Source organism: Apteryx mantelli, chromosome Z (genome assembly GCF_036417845.1).
Source record: "Apteryx mantelli isolate bAptMan1 chromosome Z, bAptMan1.hap1, whole genome shotgun sequence".
Lineage (NCBI taxonomy): Eukaryota > Metazoa > Chordata > Aves > Apterygiformes > Apterygidae > Apteryx > Apteryx mantelli.
Window position 1 is genome coordinate 28,989,879 of NC_090020.1, and position 26,287 is coordinate 29,016,165.

The window sequence follows — 26,287 nt, forward strand, 5'->3', positions numbered from 1 at the left end:
GACTACAGTTGGGTTTAGTCCATATTTACATGTCATTCTTAAAGGGGAACAGAAAAGAGTTTCCTTGTCCTACCATTTTTTCTTCTAAATAAAAAATGAAATAAAAACCTTTCAAAGTGAAAAGGGCAATCCTCCCAAGCCAGAATATCCAACAGCACATGAAGTACCTCAGATGAAGAGTTTAGATACCATTCACTGTGCTCCTAGAAATTTCATGATTAGGTTTTAAAAGAAGTCTTACTCCCTTTTTCATAACTGCTAAGCCTGCGTCTTCCCTTTAGTCAGCTTGGCACTTGTCTGAACCACTGATTAGCCAAAACCCTGATAATTAGGCTATTAAACCAGCCATACAAGAAGAGTGAAAAAGGAGTGTTTTTTCCCCTCAGTTCCTTGGCTCAGGCCTGAGGTGACACCAGGGAGAGGGGAAGCACCGCGCAGCTGAGACTCGGCGACTGAGGAGGAACAACAGGAGGGCTGCTTTTGGCAGCAGTGAGCTACCAACTGGACTGGGTCAGCTGCCGTGCGCGACTTCCCTGCCGCTGAAATCAGGAGTGTTGCTGAAGGGCTGGCAACCGGGTGTTCAGCAGCAGACAAAGCTTTCTTGCTCTACAAATAGTCTGAACTTCCTAGCTGCTTGGGATGGTGTAGTACATAACGGCTTGGCAATTGGGTGATATGATCATAGCATGTGATGTAAGTTTGTATCACGACTGTGCATAATTTATCACACAGATACAGTTCCTATATCTATTTCACATATCTAAATATCACAGCTTGCACTGTATTTTTGTTGATGTTATCCTCCGTGAGACATAAAGGTAAAATAAATCCTTCCTCACTGATTCCTCTCCCTTACATGGTGCAACAGGAAATAAAAATCATTAGCAATTCACTGAAGTCCTTACTTAGGCAAATTATTTGGATTCCAAGAATCTTATTTAAACTGTTGCAGTCACATAAAGGAGAAGAAACTAATTTTTGGAAGTGGCCTGAAATTCTATTTCTTCAGTAATGAAGATGTGAGATCCACTGATTATTATTCAAATACGAGCCAGACTCCTGAAAAGCAGCACGTAGGCATCTGCTATTCCTACCATCACTTAGGCCAAAAAAAAAAAAAAAAAAAAAGGCCACAGAAACAGTCTGTTCTTGCAGTACTGCTGCAATCCACCAAAACACTTAAGAAATTCACCTAACAGTCTACAGATCCCGAAAGTTTTCTGACACATCAATTATTATTTCTTTTCCCCCACGGTTCTGGTTTGTTGTACACAAGTCAAAAAATCTTTAGTAATACTGTCAAATGACAGCCTCCACTGTACTGAACCCAAAATGCTCTGAACTTTCTCACTGTAATATTCAGGAAATTTTGATATTTGGGCAATGAGGACAGAGTATGTATAATTAAAAAAGTAATCACTGGAATAAAATATCTATCCAATATTTGTCATAGCAAGAAATGTTCTGGGAGAGCAATAAGTCCAAATATATTTCAGAAAAGTTACAACTTCAAGGAATGAAGATACTATAGTACAAAGTTATGGCCAAAAATACTGTATTTTTAACCAGCAAGATTTTTGAGGGGCAGTATTTATACATTTTTTTTTCCCAAAAACTACTTATGTCCCGAAACAACAGACAATACATGCATTTAAATGACATTTTAAGAACAGCAAATATGATCTTTATTTTTTAAATACTGCAAGTTTAAAAATGTATCTGACAACCCCCCTAAATATATTGGTCAAGTAAGGATTTCCTGCAGCATGGTAAATGAGGAATCCAGCAACAGACTTCAGCTTAGACTATCTTTTGAGAGAGAAAAAAAACCAGCTTTACAGTAAGTTTGATCTGGCTTTTATGTTGTATTTTTGACACTACCTTCAATATCAACTTTGCCCAAATAACTCCTCTATTCCTTCCTCCCTTCTCTGCAGCATGGCTACCGTGAAAAAGCGTGAGTGAAAGTTATAGTAAAATCCCTTTAGCTAGCTAAATAATGAGCCTCAATGGGTGATGAATTACATGAAAATGTTTCTTTTTTGACTGACACAACTCAAAATATTATGAGTAAATAAAAGCCAAAAAGAAGAGAAGATTCAGTGGTTCCTCTTACCAAACTAAAACATATGGTTTTGCAAAATCTCTACTACAAAAAATTGGACAGGGACAGATGACCTTAGTTGTTTAATGCATACTAAATATTAGAATTTATAGTTTATGTCAAAAAAAAGAGACTGTATTTACAAAAGCGTTTATGTCTAAAATACAGTAGTTAATCACTGACAACAGGTCATTTTAATTCTAACTTCATGATGTATCTCCAAAACATATTTACTTTATTCATTTCTTAATTAGAGGTAGGTCATTTGTAGGCCTTGTTAATATACTGTGCACACTTCATTAGTTTACTAAACATAATAGTGTGCAGGATAACCATGCACAGAGCTCCAAGAACAGCAGCACATGTAATAAATTATTTGGGTAAATTTAATTTTTTTATGTGGGTTAACATGTCTTTATTTTCTCCTATTATTTCATTCTTTTGTGAAGAATGCATCACAAGGGAAGGGTCATTAGGTTGAGTAATCTGAAAGTCTTTTGCACCTTACAACCAAAGGCTGGGAGTCTAGCAATGTCTTTATATGCAGCCCTTTTCCCCCCATTTAAAGTTTTTGCAAATCATACAGTCAATTCTGACTGATATCCAGCATAAAAAGTCTCTTCTTCACTTTCTAACTTAAAAAAGTGATTCACAATCATGTGGCAGTATGATTAAAAATTACAGTTCATACACTTTGACAATCAAAAGAGTCTGAATTATAAAAAGTAAACTGCCCTTATAGCTGCATCATCCTATGTATGTCAGGACAGTGCCAGTTAATTTGTGAAAAAGGCAAGTTTAAGGTTTCTGTAAAACACACATTACAGCTTTCTTGTGCTAGTGAACACCTAGAATACACAGATTCCCAAGACGTTTTCCTTCCCTCCTCCCCCATTTATGACATTCAATGAAATCATATAATTTTGGCAAAATTAAAAGGGTTTCTGTCTTGTTGTTTTTGCCTTCAGCTTCATGTTAGAGGCACAAATTTCTGGACTCGAGCACTATAAGGCATAGAAGAAACCACCAATTAAAACAACAACAACGACGACAACGACAACGACAACGACAACAACAAAATAATATATTGCAAGTGGGAACAGCTGTGTCATTTAAAAAGGAAATGTTTTTGTAAACTGTCACACTGCAATGCTGTGTTAGGTGATTCATGTAAAGCTTGCCTTGGCATGCTGAATATTTTTTTTTTTTCAGAACATGCTCGAATGATCTAAACATTGCCACAGGTTCAACTTACCTAAAATATACCAGAAGTAGCCCAGTGGCACACACTCTTGAAAACTTTTGCAACCACAATATAACTATAAAGCATGAGTAAACTTTTGTTTTGTTTTCATACAAAACGTAAAACCACATTTCCTCCCCCCACCCCCAATATCCCGTAACAAAACAAAATCAAAAAACCCCCAAACCGTTGTTAGATACCACTGGCATCTTTGTTTTTTCTTTCCTTTCTTTTTGTTACAGTTCTATTTATAACACTAAATCCAAGGTGGCCAATCTATTCCTGGGTTAAAAGAAGGGATATTGTCACACACCCCAGAGTCAACAGTGGAAACAGAAGCTCCGTTGTGTTTATAGCAAGATCAGGACCAATTTTATAATGCCATATATAACAAGACTAACTGTTCTGATCACCTACTTAGAATGTCAGTGTCACTTCTTATAACCTACATCTACCTGCTTTAGCTTTATTAAATAAAATGCTCTGACTCCTTAAAACTGTTAATGCTAGTGACTTTTTTGTTGTTGTTGTTAGATCTATGGTTTCTGAAGTACTGTTTAACTGATCTGATGTTCTGTATTTCTTCACGGTATTTTTAGGGAAACATACCCATTAGTACTTATGCACAATGGTTTGAAATGTCTCTGAATTCACTTTTCTGAAAAAGGCTATTAGAAAGGTAAAATTAACCTAATGTGAATCTGCCAAATACAAATTAAGTTTACATTTAAGAGCTTATGTTCCAATCCTAGATATAATGGCATAAGTTCTAACAAAACCAGTTTCTACATCTGTGTAAAGCCCTGACAAGATTTAAACATTGTTTTGAATGTGAAGGTCCTCTGGGTGTCTCAGATTAACTTCTACTCAGGAATGTGCAAATGATTTTATACAGCACGATGCTAGTACCGCTATGTACTATAGTAAGTCTTTTTGTTTTGTAAATAAAAACAACAACAAATCCCTAGTCAGAAATAAACTGACAAAATTTACATTCTTCTCTCTTAAAAAAGTAAATAAAATAACATTATTTAAAATGTGAATTAGCTATAAGACATACAATACAATTACATAGATACATATCAATACAGCACATTCAATTTGCCAAAAATTAATGATTACAAAGCCAATATGGATGCTGCCATATATATATATATATAGATGTATGTACAATGATTATAGCATTCATAATTGCACTATACCTACAACCAGTTTTAAATTACAAGGTGTTTTATAAGGGAGCAAAAAATAGCAACTGTTCTTATTATTGTTGTTTTGGAGTTGGGAGGGCTAAGGATGAAAAACGCCTCATTAGAATTTATTGGTAACTTTGGTACTCCACTAATAAGCCATTCTTTTTTCCACCTCCTCTCTGCTGCTATGAGGCAGCAATTTCTGTGTTAAGTGCACGCTAGTGCTACTTGGCATCGCAGATAATAAATCCAATTACATGTCTGACCTCTAAGTTCTCTGTAGCTTGCTAGCAAGCACGTATATGGTCAAAAAACACCTTCTTTCAACCTAAGCTGCAGAATAAAGGCTCATCAATGTGTGCTGTATTTTTGTTGTTAAAAAATTGCACATTTAAATTTCAAGAGTGATTTTTTTCTCACTGTTCCATTTACATTAATAAATCTTTCTAAAGAACATTGAGAGAGGCTATTTTGCGCAAAGCCTATCAAATGTCTGTGAATCAGTTAACAAGCAACCTTATCGAGAAAGGTTCCTGAATATGATCACTCATTAATAAGTTTACGTTGTGCAACTAAAGGTGCCTTGATATTATTACAGAAAACATTCTATGCAATCTCATGCCATCTCTGACATAAGGAGAGAGTTAAACTGTCTTTAAATTAGTAGACCATATGCATGTGCATGGTGCACCTAGTAGCATATTCACTCACACTGTTGTTTTTGGCATTAGAAAATGGAACACCTTCTAAAAAAGGGAACATATGAGCTGAAACTATGTTTGTTTATCATTTGGCAGTTGACTCAATCAGGTCAGTTCCCAATCCATCAATTTGGCATTTTAATCAGTATCTTATATTTCAAGAATATCAGTTTTATAAAAAGCCAGATTTGGCAACATTAGTTTTATACAATAAAAATAATTCTTCTACTGTGGAAAAAAACACTTAAAAAAGCTCTAACTTAAAGAAAAGCCCACACAACTGAAAAAAAAAACACTGTTTCAGGCTGCAGCCACTGGGGAAAATGTAGTGTCTATGACATTTTTGTTTGGCATAAGTGAGTAAAAGAAAAGAGAAAAAAATGGCACATGGCAATTAAAAAGAGATTCTATCATATTCCACGTACATCCCAGGTTTGTGTCTTAATTATTTCATTACTGTCTTCTGTGCATCCTTCCGTCCTGCGACAGTATGGTTAAACTTTAAATCCATACACGACTGTAATTCTATTTTGCAATCGCAAATATTCTAGCCCCAAAAGTGAAGACAGAATGAAAACACCCATGTCAAGAATTTAAAAATCACAGTATCAATACTTTTGATCCTTCAGAGAAAGTACACACTGTAATATTAGAATGTCTGATGTCTTAAATTCTGATAATAGTATTTTCCTGACCAAATCACTCAACAAAAAATATTTTACCAAGGAATGCAACTGGGAAAAAAAAGGCCATTGTACCTTTAAAAAGATAAGAAAGGAGAGGAAGGAGGGAGAGAGAAAGGGTCAGGGAAAGAGGAAACCAGCTTGATTTTGCTTCAATAGCAAAAAACTGCTATCCTTTGTGAGTGTACGACTGAGAATTTAAAACACATCGAGTCACAAGGTTTTGCCTAAAAAATGAGGAAATGTGCTGTGAATGTACTTCAGCATCTTTTGTTTTTCCTCCATATAGTTTAAATAAAATCATAATATTAACTACAAACTCTGTGGACATTCACAGAGTCCAGGCCGGCAATAAATTAGTATTATGCAAATTGTTTTCACAGATAATACAGTCCCTCTTGTATATCTTCAATCACACAAAGGTGGTCTTGGAGGGCTTCCTAGGCACAGTTAGACCAGGTTGTACTCCTTCAGGTTTAACTGTAGGATTGTGTCCTTGACAGCAGCAAAGACGAAGCGGATATTCTCTGTGTCTGTAGCACATGTGAAGTGGGAGTAGATAATTTTGTCACTGTCTGGATTCAGGTCTACGAACATCTTCAAGATGAACTCTCGTGCCGCTTGTGCATCCCTTTGTGGTCCTGATAATGAAGAAGAGAAAGTCAGTTTTCTTTAAGTCAGTTCACTATTTGAGCTTCTTCAACAGGGGAAATTTTCAAGCAGAAAAGAGAAGAAAGGAAAATTTTTTTATTAATATATACTACCATTCACTGGCTATTTTATTCCCAGTAGGAACTATTAAAAACAAAAATGGAAGGAAATTCCAGAAGTTGATCATGTCAGAGCTACTCTTCTCCTGCTGATTACCCCTTATAATGTTTAAAATGGAGAGATGAAATGGATGATCTATAACCACACAAAATGAGTAACAGAAGAATTAGTTACTTTATATCAATAAATCTTTTAAATTTTGAGGACTGACCAATTTTCAGTCTACACCAAGAAGAAAATTCTTTTAGCACTGCAACATTACTAATTTTATGAGGATTTTAATAGGTAGCATAATAAAGTACATCCTAAACTGGTCTGACACTGTCATCAATAGAACTTCATTTACTTTAGTGATAATAAAATACACATGCTCTCTAGCTGAAGCTATTCAATTGCAGAAAGTTAATGTTCTAACAAATCCATTATTATCTAAATTACATATGATAACAATCCTATTAGATCTAAATTAAGGCTGTAATTCTCAGAAGGACACAGAGTCTATGTAACCAAACCGCATGTTCAGCTTTACATGAGACAGCAGGCAATATAACAACTTCTGATCTAGCAGAGTAAGGATTCATTCATGCTCACAGCCGAAAGAGCAGTGTGGAAGCAGGAACATTAGCCACAAGCTGTTGTTTTCTTGTGCTGCAATTCTGCTCCACTGATCCAGTGCAATTTTCATAGGCCATTATCCTCCTGCCCTCCCATTTCTGGAACATAATTTCTACACGACATGTATGTGGCACTTTTTGCTGTGCCTCCTCCTGCTCCTATCTCATTAGTCCTGATCTTGTTACGTAGCCATATAAATACCAGTGCTCAGCTGTTACAGAGTTCTATCCTTTAGTAGTTATGAAATTATTTTCTTAGGTGAGCACATGCTGACCTCCAATCTTTCAGTAATTGCATAATAGAACTTATTTTTAATACTTAAACCTTACAATTGCTAACATTCCTAATTTGGATAAGGCTGCAAAAATTAGCTAGCACAGGAGGCACAAAAGAGAAATCACATGCTTTCTGGTATCCATCTGTTGCAAATCTTTGTGGAGGGGGGGAGATGATTCTGCAATATAGTGGTGTATGCACACTGACATACCCATACATATGCACATACAAACACACATATAAACCGACTACATCTGCTGAGACGTAGAGAAGAGCATGGAGACAGATCATAACCTCTCTGAGGCAGCACTACCTATTGTTCACAATTTTTACAGCTTCTAAACACAAACAGGTTCCAGCCTTTGGCCTGGTCACCCAGATTCTACAGAAACAGCAGAAATGCTGAATTTCACTAGTGTTTTTTCTACTTTTAATAAATTTGCAATATTTCTCAAGGAGAGTGTTACAACTTTCAAAGACTGTTAACAATTTCTTCAAAATAAGTCATTTACTGTTTTCATCAACTTTCTAGAATTTTGTTAAACAGTTTTACAGACTAGAATTAGTTAGGGCTGTCTCCATCTCAAAATTCACTGCATCACTGCCTGTATCCCCATTTTCTTACCTAATAACAGCTCTGCTGATTATCATGTAATTTAAATTTTTGTTTGAATGGAGCTGAAGTATGTAAAATTGAGGTTAAAAAGGAGGTTTGCCACCTCAGGAATTAAAAAAAAAAAAAAAAGGTAATGAGTCCATGTTAGATTTACAATTTAAAGTGGTTATGACTTAACATGGTGACCAGTAGGTTTGATGTCGATTGCTCCCTATTTAGCAGTCTTCAAAGGGTCCACCTACACAATACTGTCAAGTTCAATGTAAAAAAGTACTACAGTTTGGCTTGGATAGTTTGGTGAGCGTATCCATTTTCATTGGAGACTCTGGAGAGGAGTGTGCTTCAGTGGATTGGTCTTTTTGTTGTCCTCCTAAGTGTGGCCCCCTCCGTCTTTGCCTCTCTCCCTCTCCCAGTTCTTCATTCCAGTCCCAGTTGGTTTTCTAGTACTAGTGATGAAAGGACACCTTCATGCGATACTCTGATCATCGCGCAGTCTTCCTCCCTCATCCAAAGCTATTATGACATGCTGTGCAGCAGAGCTGCTTTGCTTAGTTTAATCAGTCCCATTTGCCATCCCTGGCTAGTGGTTCTCACCCCTACTCTATCTTCTTCATTGTGCTACCACACAGGAAACGGCAAGAGAGAAACGATGCGGCTGAAAAATACCTAATTCTGATCAGTTCCCCAAATCTGACCCCCACCGAGGTCCTCAAACAGGGCGCTGGAACAGTGGGGGGGACCACACAGTGACACAGGTGAGCCACGGGCTATGTAAGCCCACCTGGCCACCCGAAGAAATTCAACCAAACTCTAACCATGTCTATGGCCTTCAGTCCAGCAAGACGGGCAGAATTAGAGTCAAAGACACTTGAAGACTTTCAGGTCTTGACTCCAACCACCCTGCTGGTCCGAAGCCTTCTTTTTCCCCCCCAAACAGTGGCAAAGGACAGGAGGAAGAGGATTTCTCTGAGCTGACTGGTTGAATTTTGTCTGTTTTTTGCAGACAAGCATTTAACACAAGTGTATCTCCACTTGAGTGATGAAAATAGAGAGGGGCCTGTAAAATTTTCACACCTTCAGGACGTCATGTAGGACACCTGTCACATGAAATAAGCTTGAAAGGACATGAATATTTTCTATTCACCTGCCAGTTGTCTTCTGTATAGCACTGTCAAACTAACCTCACACTGACGGATAAATAAGTATGGTTTGGTCCTGCGGGCTGTTCACTGTGAACAGATTCCTTTCTCTCAACAGGAAAAAAGCTGTAACTTTTTCTATTATTACTCTCCATTTTTGAAAATTAGAGATTTAATCTTTTCTGCAGCTTTCAAATTTGCTGTTCACCCCCCGGTGGGGCATAAGAGATTTTATTTTTTTAAAATTTAGGGATATTTAGTTCTTCAATCTTCTTATTATTTGAATTTAAGATTTTTCTCTCTCTGTTACCAAAGACTCTACTCAGTTACCTTAAAATACTTAACATTTCACCTCAGGAGAACTTTCTGAAAGTACAGTTTCCTTAGAAACAGTGATGTGATCCACATAATGTTTTCTGGGACAAGCACATTAAACTTCACATAAGTGACAAAATTAAAATATAGGAAACAAAATAAAAATGGTATAATGAAAGGGTGGGAGGAGTGATACTGGTTTCTCTGCATGCCACAGGGAACTTATGACACTTCTCTTCAGCCATCCAGCCACAAAACAAAACTTCAAGAAAAAATAAGAGTATGTAAGACAATGTGTAAAAACGAGAAATGCATTTTTATTTATTTTTAGCTTTTATACTTCTGTTCAAAATCTCACTCCTAGTTTTAATTACTTTATCAAGCCCAACTTATGAACAAGGACAAAATGCAGTCCACTGCTAGTATGATAATATTTATCTAGGATCAACAATTTTTCATGAAAGGTACTGTCATCCCATTCGCAATTAATAAAGGAATAAAATGAAATCCTAACAACCAAAAAAGTCCCACAAGACTTCCATCACATTTTTAAAATTTGGATTATTAAAAATTGCTATTTTTGATTAGTTTTTCCTTTTCATATAATTTATCTAAAAAAAAAAGACCAGCAAACCACTAAACTACAAACCAATCATCTGATGTACTAAGCATATATTTGCAATGAATATGCAAACAGTGGGTGATAATCTTTGTCCTGAGAACCTCTAAGCCTAATATGAATGAAACACCTTTTTTGTTGTTGTTTTAAGTGAAATATACTGAAGGATCTGTCTGCCTACCATTTGGACAAAGCTATTACATTCTGTCATTACAGCAGTGTAAATGGAGCATGAGCTCTGGTGGCAATATACTCACCATCATACTCTGGGAAATAATCAACTAGATGGGAGTACATAATTTTCTCCTCTAAGAGATCTTTTTTATTTAAGAACAGAATGACTGAAGAATTCTGGAACCATGGATATGTGATAATTGTCCTAAAGAGTGCTTTGCTTTCTTCCATACGATTCTGGAATAAAAAAATAAAAAAAGAGAGAGGAATGTATGTGGTGAAAATTAGGAAAATTATTATGAAAACAATTCTTAAATAAATTTTGAATTCAATCCATACAACTCCACTATATTTCATAAACAGAACCATTTAATCTTTGGAACCTTCTTACTGAAACATAAGGTTTAACTGACTCAATTACAATTCATAAGTAGGCAATTAATTAAATATGCAGGCAGTTTTCCTTTTGCAAACTCAACTACTCAAGCATAAGTATTCTTTAAAACACAGGTCATGAATATGAAAGCTGTAACAGGTACTGTTGTAAAATCCAACTACGCACAGTTATGACCAGCCACAAACCTGTGGGTATTGAAATGCATGCAGTTCAAGGCAGGGACAAATATACCACAACAAGATATAATACCCGATTCAAGTCTTAGGAACCTTTTTTGTTTTATATGCCTTTCCCAAACTTCACCAGCAAGTAATCCTTAACTCTTAGAAAGAGATCAGCTTTAAAATAGTTACAGATAGATTTGGCATTTATTCACTGATAACCTGAGACTATTTCCCCAACGTGAAAGGCTTATGACAAAAAAACCTTAGAAATGGTAAATTTGTTTCTAATACTGTTGGGCAAGCCTTTACTTCAACTGATTAACTGCTCCTGAAAAGTACTTTATGTTATAGCTGAAATAGATGTGAAGCCTATCTACAGTTATGTCTGTAAGGGCTTTCTGACACTGCAAAATTACGTTGTGCTTCAATGCAATTCTGAAGAACTGTTAGGCTGACATGATGCAGTTAGTACACATTCAGAACATATTGAGTTCAGCACCAGGAATTAAGTCTACTCATTTCTTTATTAGGAAAACTCTAAGGCAGGCCTGATAACTACCCACAAAAGGTTTTAGAAGCTGCCCCCTGAAAACAACAGTTTCATCACTCAGCAGGGCTCCAGAAAACAAAAGTAAGAAGGTGAATCCTGCAAATTCTGCTGTTGCTAAGTTATGCAACAGTCTGTCAGAAAATTCAAACAATTTTGCAGTAAATGTATTTTGACTTGCAATAATTTGTATTTTAAAGTGACCTGCATAAGCATTGAGAATAGGAACTCTACAAGAAACATAAAAAATCAATTTTGAAGAAGTTGATGGTTTAGCCATCTTGTATCACCACAAGATCTTCAAGCAGTTTATCAAACTTTACAACCTGCTGGAGTGGTGGTTGAGAATAAATAGCTGAATTTATGGAGGAGAATCTAAGGTAGAGGAGTAAAATCCTTGCTTTCTTGCAGTCAGTTCTTATAATTCACTTTGATTTCAATGGTGCAAGGATTTCATTCAGAAAATACAAAAATTAAACTATTAGCAGAGCTGAGCATAAAACCTAAGTCCTTTGATCAACCATTAAAGCATAATCAGACCACGTTTTCCTCTCAACGTTCTGTATAGACGTCTTGTCTATACAAGACCCTAAACAAAGGCTATAGAGCCACGGCAATAGAAACTACACAGCAATAATTTTCACTTTGATAGCTTGACAAAAAAGATAGGGAAGGCAATGTAAACTTACAAGCCACTGTATAAATTCTAAGTCTCTACCTGAACTCATTAAAACTCAGTATCTTCTAATCTGATATTCACAGAAAGTGAAAGAGCATCACCAGTGGATTAACACTGTGTTCTTCTTTCATAGCAAATTTATGAGCTATCGAAAACTTCTCAATAAGAAGAGTGCACAGAAAACAAAGATAGAGACTACTTATATAAAGGTTACCTGCTTTCTGCAAAATCTCTTCAAAAGTGCTGCAATATTTTCATCTATAATACTGGTACTTCTTTCGTATTCATAACACAGAATTACACAGACAAAAAAAATACATCAATTTGGATAAATTTGTGACCCTTGTTCCAGGAAAGCTCCAGAAAAATGGTTTTGCAAAGATAGTTATTAAACACAGAATGCATTTTCATTTTCTGTTTGAAAGGGATGCCAAACAAGACGAAACAGAAAAGGCATTTTTTTAGCATTTTATCAACTACAACATTACTTCTGTAACTGCTGCAAACCATAAAAATCCCAGGAGACATATACAATAAAAACCAAAATACTGTGTCTTCAATTTATATAAGAGTATGTCTTGCATTGTAAATCAATTATGAATTCCATATAATATGAATTCCATTCTATACCACATAATCACTTTTTCCCTATTACAGGTTTATAAATGTCTCTAAAGGCCTTTTGGACTTGACTTCAGGCTTCTGCTCTAAACCTCTCCTGGATGGGATATCTACCAAAGATACCACTCAACAGATAGAGATGAAGCAGGTTTCCGTGACTTCAAAGAAAGTTCAGTTAAGTCAAGGCCAGTCTGAGATCCCAAGAAAGAAGGCTTGCTATTAAGAAGGTGGTCTAGAAGACATTCTTCTGAAAAATTAATATCATATTATAGGAAATAATCATTGTCTTGAGAAATCATTTAAAGAAATGGTTAACATGTGTAGCCTAACAGAGCTGAAAGAAAGGCTAGACTGCTTTAGAAAAATACATAGTTCAGGATGTCAGTAACTGAAGTCAATAAAACACTATCAGATTATCCCAGCTTCCTTCTCTTCATTGTGTTCACTAGTTTAGTCATAAGTTTCTCTTCACATAGAAGTTACTTGCCTTCAAAAGTCATTCAGTTAATTGTATTTCCAGAAAGAGCCAGACTAAGTCTGAATCCATCCCCCGATTCTGCAAGAACAGGCTTTAAAGAGGCAACAGCAGTGGACACTCATCCTTGCAAATTTAGTGTTCAGTTATCCAGTCATAAACAAAATTAACACAAACCCAGAGGACTGTGAAAAATGGTAAAAAAGCACAGTACATTGCCAGAGTCCTCTGAAGGAGAACTATTTCCTAAGGTTCAGAGATTCTAGCTCTATACAGTGGTACCAGCTGAGGCTATTGGGAAGTCTTGCAGACTAACTGGCTAGCTCTGAGGAATGGTAACTACCTCAGCACAGGGATTATTTTAGGGTGCACATTACTACAGCACAGCCTACGGCATCTTAGGCTGCAGAATGAAGGAAGCAGTTGTGATTAAGACAGCAGGAAGGCTGGAGAAACACTTTCTAAGGAATCTGGCAAAGGGTGATAAGCTGTCCAAACCAGCTAAGAAAAAGGTCACTCTCCTTAAGATCCATAATTGAGAGGCCAATCAATTTCCTTAATCCTTCTCAAGGAACAGGCCACACAATGCTGCTGTCTGCACTTACAGCAGAGGGAAGACTTCAGATGTCACCAGTTATCCGCTCTGAATATTGGCCACATTACAATGATCTGCAGATAACTCTGCCCTCTCAAAAGACGTTTGCAGTAAGATGATAGAGCAAAAATGTCAAGAGGACAACTCAATCACTTTCAAGGATGCAATGCAGATTTCATATCATTCGTATATTTAAGAAGAGTGTCTTGCAAGGCCCTGTAAAGATATTAATTTAAAAAGTTCGCATTCCCTTTCAGCTCATTGCATGTTTTCTCCAATTGCATCAGATGGTCTAATAAAAGATATCGCCTCCTCCTACAGACCTTGCTTGTTTTTGTGTTTCTGTATTGTACATGGGAACCCTCTGAAAGAAAAGTGGTAGGTATATATAACAGTAGCATAAATTACAGGGCTGTTTTTGCAGTGATATGTTACGGTAGCACCATAGTTTTGACCAAAGAAATCTAAAACGGAATGTTATCTCTGTTCCTTTTTTGTTGTTCATTTCTTTTACAACTTCATAATACATAGATCTAACAATAATATCATAGCTGAAAACTTTCAGAAGACTTGTGGTGAGTCAGAGGAGGGGAAAGAATCTAGTGAATACACGCCCTAACTTCACAGTCTTTTTTTTTTCTTTTAAACCATTTAAAACCATTTTTGTTGCCTGTTTTTTTTGCTGCCACAAATTACACTTACAGTATGGACAGTACTACCTCTAACTATTAAAGTGTGAGAAAATAAAGTTCCTAACATGCTTTAAAGAGAAGACAAATACTCTCTGTATATTGACCATACTTGTATCTTCTCCTGGTGTTTAGTTTTAACAATAATAAAACCTATAGGGCCTAAATCTTCCATTCCTTTCCTGAAATCCCCACCTTCAGGTGGGTGGGTCTTTCCAAAACTGAGCCCCTCAGAAAGTGAATAAAATGTTTATCAGTTGCCTGAATTAAGTGAGATCTAACTGGCTTTTTCTCTTTGCTTTCCTTATGAAGAAGGTAGCCAGGAGCTTGTTCAATACATATTAAACTCTCAACAGTTTTTAAAAACTGTCCCAGAAGCCACCACTGAAAACCTGAAATTAAAATGTATTATTATGAAACACTGTTGACCTCTGGCTTCTATGGAAAGGCCCACATACTGGAATAAAACTGCTTTTTGTAGTTTGTGTTTGACAGAGGAGAGACAAGTTTAACAAAAAGCAAAGGCACAACAAAACCAGCACGGCGATGAAATGTAGCTTAAATACTAATAGAAAGTGATGGACTGTCTAAGAAAACATTGCCATTTGAATTTTTGAGTTTAAGTACTCTTTTTGTTAAACTTGTCACTAAACAACTCAGCATATTTATAATGAAGAGCAAGTGCAGTAAACTTATTTGGGGGTAGCTGATAAATATCAAACTTAAACCCCAAAGATAAATATTAGCAGAAGAATTAATTTCTTACAAACTGTTATTAATATGTAAAGAATCTGGATTCAGCAAAGTACTTAAGCACATTTCTAATTATAAATATGCATGTACTTCAACAAAACGACTCCTTTGTTTACCATCAGGCATAGGTCAATAAAGAAATCTTTCTGTAAGCTGCTCTATTAGAAATGGAGTAGGAAAACATCACCATATGCTCTTCTATCTCTACGTAACTCTTCCCAAGAGGGAACCTTCTATACTCTTTGTACTAAGACACAGTGACACTTAACTTTGGAGAAGAATTTTCCCTTTATTTCACCAGAATTTACTCATTATAAAATTAGAAACAATAATCTATGGTTTATTTCCAGTAGTAGACCTTTTATACAATAATACTGCTGCTACCTAATACACATTTAGTTTGCCTAAATGAGTGGCTTCAGAGTAAGGGTCTATCACTGCAGTTAGACGAGAGCAGTTACTATTATAACTTAGGGTGAAGATACAGAGCATGATTCTGTGTGTAAAGCAGCAGGGATGCTGCTTCATTGCTGAGACCATTAGGCACCATATGATATGAACAAGTTACAATCACATATTTAATCTGTTTAAAAGTAAACAGCTCTCTAAGTGCTCATGCTGACTGTCACATACCTTCCACTTAAGCACCACTGAAATGACACACAGAAATGTTGGCTGGAAGGGACTTCCGGGGCTCACCTCGTCCAGCCTTTCACTATTGGCCATGCAGGATGAGGTCAGTCATGGCTTTGTCTAGACAAGTCTAGACAGCTTCTAAGGATGGAGATTTCCCCACCTCTCTGGGTTTATTCCCAGGGCTAAACTAACCTCCAAGGGGGAAGCCATTTCCTCATGTCCAGCCTGAACCTCCCAAGTCACAGTTTGTGGCCTCTGATCTTTGTTATGTTGTTTACCTAGAAGAATTTGTCTCCATGGCACATTTACAACTGCTCTTCAAGTTGCAACCACTCTTCAAGTTGGCAAATATTAGCCTCCTCTTCACCAGACTAAACAAGCTCCGGTCCCTCACCCTCTCTTTGCAGGACACATGCTCTTGGCCCTTGAGGAGCGTAGGATCAGCGGTTCTGAACTTTCCTGCCCTTCATGATTTTCCCAACAGTTTATACTATGGTCAAATTGCGTTTTTAAACCCTTTCCAGTTATTTCAGAGGTGAATGGAAGAGTGCTGTGTTAATGATGGTGAAAAGAGATTTTTTTGGCTGGTCACTCAGACGTGTATTCTATAGATGTTTTACAGCAATTGAAAGATGGCTTAGAGATTTTTCTTCAGCAGATTGTACCTGCTTGAGCAGGTAAAGTAATACAAGTCCTGAGATTTACCTTGAACAGACTAAAAGTTCTAAGCTGGCTTCGCTATTTCCTTTCAAAGAGATTCAAGGATTACTCCGAAAATATGCAATAACTCTTTTTTTTTTTTTTTTCTGACTAATCCATCTCTTATTTGCCTGCTCAAGTTTTTCATCCCTCTATTATTCAATGCCTAGGAGCAAATCAGCTTTTATGGATGTCATGACAGATAAAACTATTTTTTTCCAGGTGTTTACTATTATTTAAATTTTCTCTTGAGCTTCTTATTTTCCATCGCTAATGATAGCTTATACCATTGCATACCTAACATTTTCCTTCATTAAACATATATGCAACATAACTACCATAGTATTTTTAATCAGTTTAATTAAAGAATGTTTGACAACACAAAGTCATTGAATTACTCACTTTCTGAAAAATGCTTCTCATTAACAGGGCACACATTTTCTTAAGTATGGAACAGTTTTATGCTACAGTATTTTTTTGCAGTTAATCGCTTTATTTTACAAGATTTTATGAATCCACTGCAGTCCACTTCTGCTAAAGAAAATTTTGTGTTTTGTTTTTGGAAAGGGAGCAATAAAAGCAACATTCCCTTTTTATTTTGGAATATATGTGAGGTATCGTCTTTGCTCACAGATCTACTAGTTAAGTATGGGGGAATGACACGACGTATCTGTGACATATCAAATTACTATCTTCTGTCTGAATGCAGCATCATATTCTCTAGTCTCTATACTATTCTCAGTATTTTAAGTCTCCCCGGTGTTAAAAAGCTGCCATCATGAACCAGCCAAACATTAGCTAGTCAAGTTCAAAAGATTTGGAAATACTTTTGAGATTCTCAATTATCCATAAACCAAAACCCTCTCATGTTAGAAGAAATACTGGGGGAGACTGTCACAGTGTGTATGAGTATATATGATGGGTCTGGTTCTCATTTAGATAAAAATCAATTTATACCAGTGAAAGAGTAGAAAATATACTTTTACTTTATAAGTTCCTACTCGAGCAGCGTAAAGAAGTCCCTAGTATAAGTGCAAATCATGTCTATTATTTTCAGGATTGGACAGGAGGTTACAAAAAAAGCTGTAAAATATTTCATAAGAAAAGCTTTATGAATCACAGAAGGAACTCTAGAACTGTTTTTATGAAAACTTGTATTAGAAAAGGAATTCAAATTAAATTCAAACCAGCTGTTCTTGGCACATTATGCCCTATAATTCATGCATGGTTCAGTCACTCAAATCTCTACTAAGGCAGCAATACTGAAGTTTATATTCATAGCCACTAGATATGTTTCTATTGCAACTCTGAAAAATACAGATACTTTAAGTTCTTAATTTTCTAAACTACTAAGGGAAGCATGAGGTCACTAACACATTAACTAAACTAGGTTTTGTCCATTTTATACAGCCAAAGAATTATGAACTAGTTCTGGAAATAGAGATGGGAAGGAATATGAGGCAAGGCCAGCACTGGAGATCTGACTTTATGTGAGACGCAATATGAGGGAAGCCTTGCCAAGCCGAGCAAGACAGTGTGGCTCTTTGAAGCGAGGGCAGGAGCAGTGGGGAGCAGTATTTAAAAGCTAATTCAAGAACTAGGTCTGATTTTACCAGAGAGTCCTACCTCTCCAGTTGCCTACGGCAAAATCCTGTCTCAACAGCAATGGAAAAGGCTGCAGAAAGAAACTTGTGAACAACTAATGTACAGCAATGTGCAGATGGAGCTGGCTCAAGGCTTCTCAGTGCCTGGCAGCCGTTCCCCGCAGCAATGCCAACCTCCGCAGCGGCCCGTCTAACAGCAGCAGCCGCAGCTCGCTGCGATCTCCCTGGCTTTCCAGGAGCCCACCCTAAGGAAAACCAGCAGCAGGACCACTGGTTTTGCCATCCCACAAGACCTGCTGGCCTCGGCAGCTTCCCTGCTCTGCTTATGTCTGCAGGCAGTCCTGCAAGCATGCAGGCATGGTACCGTCGCCAGGAGTTGCTCCGCTTTTCCCGCTGACAATGCCGGCGCAGGCTTCTTCCACCCTGCCCCGCGTGACCTGGTGCAGCCACCGCTCCAGTTCACATACCCCATCATGTAACACAGACAAAACAAAACACAGCGGGCAGAGTCCACGTGTGAACTGAAACGTGTTAGCTATAAGCAGATCGTATAATCTTGGACAATCTTATTCCAGTGCCTTACCCAACATTAAGAAAAAACGTTCTACTTATTCACAAATGATGAGAGTATCCAGTTTTATGACTAGAAACATATGTTTCATGAAACATATCAGCACAAATATAGTGAAATTTCATTCTACCATGAACCTTTTACTAAATAAAACATTTCATGCTGATAAATTTTTGTATGACAGTTAAACATTAACATAAATATTATCAGTCAAACAAACTGTTTTCTCACATCTTTAGCCAAATCCAAACTCTTACTCTGCCTCATTTTTTAAAAGACAAAAAAAATGTTTACTTGCTTCCACATACTTTTTTGATCCTGTTTTTTCAGTCTCATGTTAAGATGACTGATTTCTATTTTGGATGTATATGTTAAAATTCTCTCTGCTATTTCTTGCTCTGGAAAAATCGGCATTACTTCTGCAATTACAAAAATAACAGAATTGGTGTAATTTATTGTCATTTGGCTCTAACAAGTCAAATCCTGAGAAATACCTGAAAAGGACTAAAAGAAGCATTTCAAAGCAGTAACTACTGGTACCCACTGAAAGGAAAAAGAAGCATTTCCCAGTGTTTTGAGAGAAAAGACTGAGTACAATATTAATCTGAAACAGTACAGAATCAGTAGTGGAACATTTCATACAACTAGATATCTTTATGATTGTCTAGAGTGGCATCTAGTGGGCACACTGTAAGTAACATCTGAAACCCCCAAATGCAGATTAATTTTTTCTCATAAATTATTAGTAATTTAAATAATTTATGTTAACAAAACTGTAATTTCAAGGATTTTGAGGGACTGAATTTCATTCAAATGTGGAGAGAGAATGCAGTGAGATTAACAGAGAGATTTTTTTTTAGTAACAAACTGGCACTGTGTATATATTTATGTTTATGCTGATAACAGATGAATATATTTGATTAACAGAGTGAGAAGGCATTCAAACAGAGATGATAACTGCAGATGAAGAGGAACTGACACAAGAGAGCTTCAAAAAAAGCCCTCAAAGACCACAGAGCAGGGGTTAGTATTTCAGAAGTTATTTAGTATCACAGCCCAGCATTATTTTAAGCTGAAAAAAGTTTGTGCATTTCAGCCTTTTTTGTGTTGGGAAGTTTACATTCATTAGGAATGCCTCCATTCTCTAAATAAGGCTTCTAGCAATTACTTAAGTAGCAGCACTGTCTGGCGGCACAGGAAGATCCTACAGTTTGGCTAGGAATATAGTAGGGCTGCTGGATGTAAAGTTAAATTGGGAAATAAAAGAGGAAACCATGAAAGCGGCAGGTAAATGCAGACACCTCTACTATGTAAAAAAAACCAAAAAACAAAACACTCCAGTATCAAAACTAGAAGAGTCTTAAGTCTTCTATAATTACCCATCTGAGAGAGAACTGTAATGGTCATACAAATATTGTGATGAGTAACTCAGACGCAGTAATAGACTACTTCAAACACATACAGAGCTCAGGAAAGATTCCTTTATTTTCTTCACTTATCCTGAATCTTTCTGCAGACCAGCCTGACAAAAAGAACTGCTGGTAGAAAACTCAAAAGACATCTCTGCAGCCAAGAACTGTATTTTATACCTTGGAGAAGAACTCTAACCTCTTCAACAATTTAAATTTGCAATATTTAACTTGAAAATATATTGCAATTTTATGTACCCCTCATGGGAGACAAAGACAGATCAAATGACAGCTGAAATCAATATTTTTCAACAACCATCAAATCACAAAAATACTGTCCAAAAAATACGGTCCAAACATTGCTGTCAAAGTATTTTTAAAATAAAAAATGGTTGTTAAATTCATTTTTGATTAAATATCATGCATGTTGGAAAAAATAGTTTTTCATAAATACCCTCTTTTTTTGAGAAAAACAGGCAAAAATCTTTTAAAATAAAATTATCACTGAAAAAGGCTATTTTCTGGTCAGTTTTGACACTGGTTGCTGGGGAAAAAAAAAAAAAAAGTGGCTTCTTCCCCAGTAGTCACTGCCAACAGTAACATTAACAGGAACATTTCTAGCAGCCTCTGCAAATGGTCCAAGCTCATTCAACCTCCCACTTCTATTATGAGCCACCCATTTTAACACAGATGAACAGGCTCTGGGTCTTATGCAAATGCATCTCAATACTGATAGTTTACATTCAAAAGGTTTTTTTATGCACATACCAAACAGAAAATACATATACATGTGTGTGAACATGTATAAAGAGATATAATACCTACAGCAAATGGTTTGGCACAGAAGATAAATGTGCTATTTTTCTTTAGTTTCCAAATAAACAATGAATTCTGGAGATTTTATTTCCCAATGGATATAATATTGTTAAATACTTATGAAAACCATTTGAGGATTTTAATTCTATCTAGGAGTTGCCTGTGCTCAATTGTTCTGGGCTGCTGAATGATGATGAAAACAACAGACTATTAAAGGATTATTACATGTTTTTGCACAATGCAGAAAAAAAGAGAAGTGCTCTGATCTCAACATTGTTTTCCTTCAGCCCTCATCCTAAGCCATGTAGGACTAGCCTGTGAATAAGGAACACAAAGTGCTGGAAGAAAAGTGGAAACATGCCCAGATGTTAACAACCAGATAGTTCTGATGTAAAAATGAAATACGTTCTTCAGATAATCGCCTCCATGAAGAATGAAGTACTCTGAAAACTTAAAAGTGGCCTCATGCCATTTCATATTTTTGGCCTACATCAAAAGAAAGTGTGACTGGAACATTGTTCCAATTTGTCATCCATTAACAGAACACACTGATGAACATTACAGAAGTTCCATCTGGGCTCTGGATACTTATCTATTTTACAGATGTACTCTGTCCAGATTCAAAACATGAGCTTGTAAGCCTGCGTCTGCTTACCAGTCTACAAACAGAAATGAATACACATTGAAAATACCTATGCTGGGTTTTAGGTTTTCATGTAACTTAATATATTATACTTTAACATGAATATTTTTTTAACAATCCAAGCAACATCAACCTACTTTACCTAGGGCAATCTAAGGATAATAAAATTTCCCATCTAAAAAAAAAAATCATGTCCTTGCATAGTGACTTTACTAAAGCATTGCAGAAAACCTCTTGTAAAGTTCCTTCAGTTTCAATTTGTAGTTACAGCTGAGGTACAGTAGCCCTAATTTTCTGAATACCCCGTTTTTTAATCATACAAGTGTTATTTGTGATAAAATAGCAAAACGGTTCTTCACTGTAAATTAGTACTGTGAAAGTAGCAACATTACATCAAACATTACATCAAATATGCACTGTACTGTGGAATTCTTCAGGATTTTAAAGCGACTATGGTAAAACTGTATCTTGTGACCACAAAGGCACAACCCATCCACTCCAAAGAAACAACAAAAAAATTCCCTTTCACTGGTCAAGCTCAACTAAGATTTTTCTGTCTAGAATCACAGAAGAATTTATGCTGGAAAGGACCTGTGGAGGTCACCTGTCCAACTCCTTTCTCCCAGCAAGACTTATTTTGTCACTGGATCAGGTTGCTCAAGGCTTTGTCCAGCCAAGCTTTGACCACCTCCGAGGATCCTACAGCCTCTCTGAGGCAACCTGTTTTACTTCACTTACTCATCTGCAGTCATCATCTTTCAGCTCTGGTGATCTATGAAAACTGAGCTAAATACAGTTTTATTGAGGGCCACTGTATTTACAGATAAGGATAACTCATTAGATAGTTTTAATGAATCCCTGGTAGTAATGTTTTGGACAGAGAATTTTTAAAAACAACTTTTCCCAGGTTATTTAAGCTCTACACTGTTTCCAAAAGGGACTCCACCAGTCACATGGCCCTTCTTCCTTCCATCTTTCTTCTTCTACTTCTCTGAGTGCCCACCTGTGTTCCTGCAAGGTCTGTGCAGTGGTTTTTGGAAATGTTGCTTCAGTCACTTCCGGACCTACTTGTTCTGTTCACATCCACACCAAAAATGTTACACTTTCCTACTGGTAGGATTCAGCTATAGTTATTGTTCAGCTATTGCTAAATAAAGCCACCATGCTACATTTCAGAAACCTAGTAGACTCAATGGGGGACTACAGCTGCACTTGGCACACACATTCCTAAATAAGTCACTGCTTTAAAAGTTTATCATCTAAGGATAAAACTAGAAGACAACAATGATACTGAAAGAAGAAAGAGAGAGCATCAAGTTATAGCAACAGAATTAGGAGCAGTGCAAGAGGCAGTCATCATCGCAGGTCTCTGGCTGCATCACCATGGAGGGGAATTCAGCAGAATGAAGATTACACAGCAGTGATGAAGCAGATATGGAAAGTTTCTGAGGAACTCTTTCTGCTTGGAAGAAGGAGAAAGGCAATGAATGAATGCAAAAGTGTTTCTTGGAATATTTTACAAATGATTGATCAAGACTGGCAGAAAAAAAAAATCAGTTTGGTTATCCTATCAGGTTAGATGATAAAGTGCCTTAAAAGCCAACAAGTAATTTGGTTCCATATGGTAAGGAAACAAAAGCCAATGGAAAGATGCATACATGGTAAAAGCAAAAAGCTTTTGCGGCAGCATTTTTGTGGATATACACTGAGCAATATGGCATTTGTCAAGACCACAGAAAAGATGACAAGAGCTTAGATAATGGTTTCACATGTGTGAGAGGAGGAAAGCCAGACACACAGGAAGTAAAGGCAAGATCAGACACAGCTTGAAGGCACGGTCTAGAATTTCTTAAGCTAAGTAATCAATTTTGCTGTGATTTTAAAAATTCAAAGCCTCAAGCCATTCCAGCTTGCTTCATATATTGCAATACTTTTCAACAAGAACTATAATCTAGGATCAAACCTGTAAAAACATGAATGAGGTAGTACTTTCTAAATCTTTAATGCAAATTAGATGACAACTCTAATGACTAAAGACAAGAGAAGAAAATATTGGTTTAAGAGAAATTCAATTACACATTATTATTTTAAAACCCTAACAAATTTTAGCTACAGCTAAATGAAATAATTTATTAAGACATAGCATGAGCTTTAGAACCCAAACAAAAGCTTAAAAAAAAGAAGTCTTTATTTGAAAAGAACCTTTTCCTTTTCTAATTAATAAGAACCAATAACGTAAGCAACTCTCATAAGAGGGTTACAAATTACCTGTCTGAATGAGGCACATAAATGAATTAGACCTTAAAAGTAAAGATGATTGGTTCTATTTGCTTTGTTACTCCAGATCAATGAAAAACCAGCAAGTAAACTTGTGAAATACAGGCTTTTAAGATTATATTCATGTTAATATTTTAAGCTCTCTGTAGTAACAGAGACACATTTCAATGATTCTTTCATACATGGTTCCATTTATCAATGAAAACAGTGCTTAGTAAGTAAAATAATGGAGAAAATGTTGTCTTCCTAAGACACAGAGATGGATATTTGATATAAAATATAAGTATATATATACAATACATATTTAGTATTTATATAATTGGGTATTAATGAAATTCCTCACTCGAAAATCAAAGTGGAAAGAATATTACAGTTCTAAATATTCATCTCCAATCCTGTTACAAACTTATATTTTACAATTTTATATATATATAAATAAAAAATATATATTTATATATAAACAAAATGTATTAATTCTGGTCATAATCATTTAAACTGGCATTTCTTCCCCATTTTATTTTGTGCAAGAGATTTTCAGATCAATCCTATTGTTTTACCTCTAAAAGTCACCTTTCATCAGTGAATATTCTAAGCTGTCCAATCCTTCTGTAACTTTTCAGTCTCTGCTGATATCTCAGAAAATACAATTTTTGTCTCTGACAGCTTAGAAAATTTCAAAATTTCATTTAGCCTATTATAATTTTAACAATGTTTAATTCATTAATCTAGCTGAAATGAGGAAACTGTGGCCTAAGTGTCTCTTCTGTTTTCCTCTGGGAATACAGAAAAAGAAAGAGCCCTCAGTATAAAAAGCCCATGCTTTCATAGAACACCACAAACCTACGCAACCTGTATGACATCATATGATTCAAACTATTAGCGTGTTAATCTGGAAGAAAAATATGTCCAAACATCATTAAATACTGTTCTTTGTTTTGCCATTCCTACTAGTACTAGTTACTTAACAAGTTCTGTAAAGGTCATGAAAATCTCTTTTCTAGGAACCCAGCTTTTAAAACTATACTACACTGTCTCAAGTCCTCCCATAATTGCAAGTGATTACTGACTCTCCTGGAAAGCTGGAACTCATTTCCGTATTTACTGCCCTGAGATTTATCTGTTTAGAAAAGCTATCTGTGATCCATGCTTGAATGCAGCCTGTCCTGGAATATGGACTAATATACTTTTTCTAGGAAACATCCTTTATTTAAAAAGATAAGTTGATTCTAATTTGAACTCTAATTTGAAAACTGAGACTTGGCACTACTGGAGCAAGTCCAGCAAAGGGCTACAAAGATGATTAGGGGACTGGAGCATCTCTCTTATGAGGAAAGGCTGAGAGAGCTGGGCCTGTTCAGCCTGGAGAAGAGAAGGCTGAGAGGAGATCTTATCAACGTGTACAAGTATCTGAAGGGAGGGTGTCGAGAGGATGGGGCCAGACTCTTTTCAGTGGTGCCGAGCGACAGGACGCGAGGCAACGGGCACAAACTGAAACACAGATGCTTCCATCTGAACATGAGGAAAAACTTCTTCACTGTGAGGGTGACTGAGCGCTGGCACAGGTTGCCCAGAGAGGTTGTGGAGTCTCCTTCTCTGGAGATATTCAAAACCCACCTGGATGCAATCCTGTGCAACGTGCTCTAGGTGACCCTGCTTGAGCAGGGGGGTTGGACTAGATGATCTCCAGAGGTCCCTTCCAACCTCAACCATTCTGTGATTCTGTGAAAAGTTCAAAATTCCGGTCTGATAAAATTGCAAGTTTCTCCAGATCTGTGGGTATAACTCAGCAAAAATCTGACCTATAGAACATAATACATCATAAACTAATTTATCGGAGAGCTGATCACTTCATTTTTCCTCTCACCACTAATCCTGTCAGACTTTTCTGGAAAAGGGAAAAGGTCAAACATGTCTGCTAATTTAACTTATAACACGTTCCCCTTCATCACGCCATATCAGACTGAGAGAAGATTACTTAATTTACAGTACGGATATTGTAATTAGCGTATTATGTCCTCTGGATGAAATTCTGTCCTCATTTCCACATATGAATCTAGATAAACTTACTGTTTCATTAAGGACAGAATTTGGAACAGCTAAGTATCCCTCCTTTTATTTGCATTTAAGGAGAGAAAGGCATTTCAAATCTGTACACAAGCTGAAATTTTTGAAAGAGATTTTAAAATAAATTATTGTTAGTAATTTTACTCTTTCTGCACCAAAATCAGATGCTCAGCTATGTACAAACTAGACACATAGTTGA

At 36.4% G+C, this 26,287-nt stretch overlaps 1 protein-coding gene across 2 annotated transcripts in view; it reads right to left on the reverse strand.

Moving 5' to 3' along the window:
• Positions 1 to 1,538: 1,538 nt before the first annotated feature.
• The window catches only part of LOC106495031 (guanine nucleotide-binding protein G(q) subunit alpha), a 136,452-nt gene continuing 111,703 nt past the window's right edge, over positions 1,539 to 26,287 (reverse strand). For both annotated transcript variants that reach the window (XM_067316157.1, XM_067316158.1), the window contains exons 6-7: positions 10,533 to 10,686; positions 1,539 to 6,565 (exon numbers count right to left, since the gene is read on the reverse strand). In XM_067316157.1, coding sequence (XP_067172258.1) covers positions 6,375 to 6,565; positions 10,533 to 10,686 — 345 coding nt within the window. In that variant the 3' untranslated portion in view covers positions 1,539 to 6,374. The remainder of the gene's footprint in view (positions 6,566 to 10,532; positions 10,687 to 26,287) is intronic.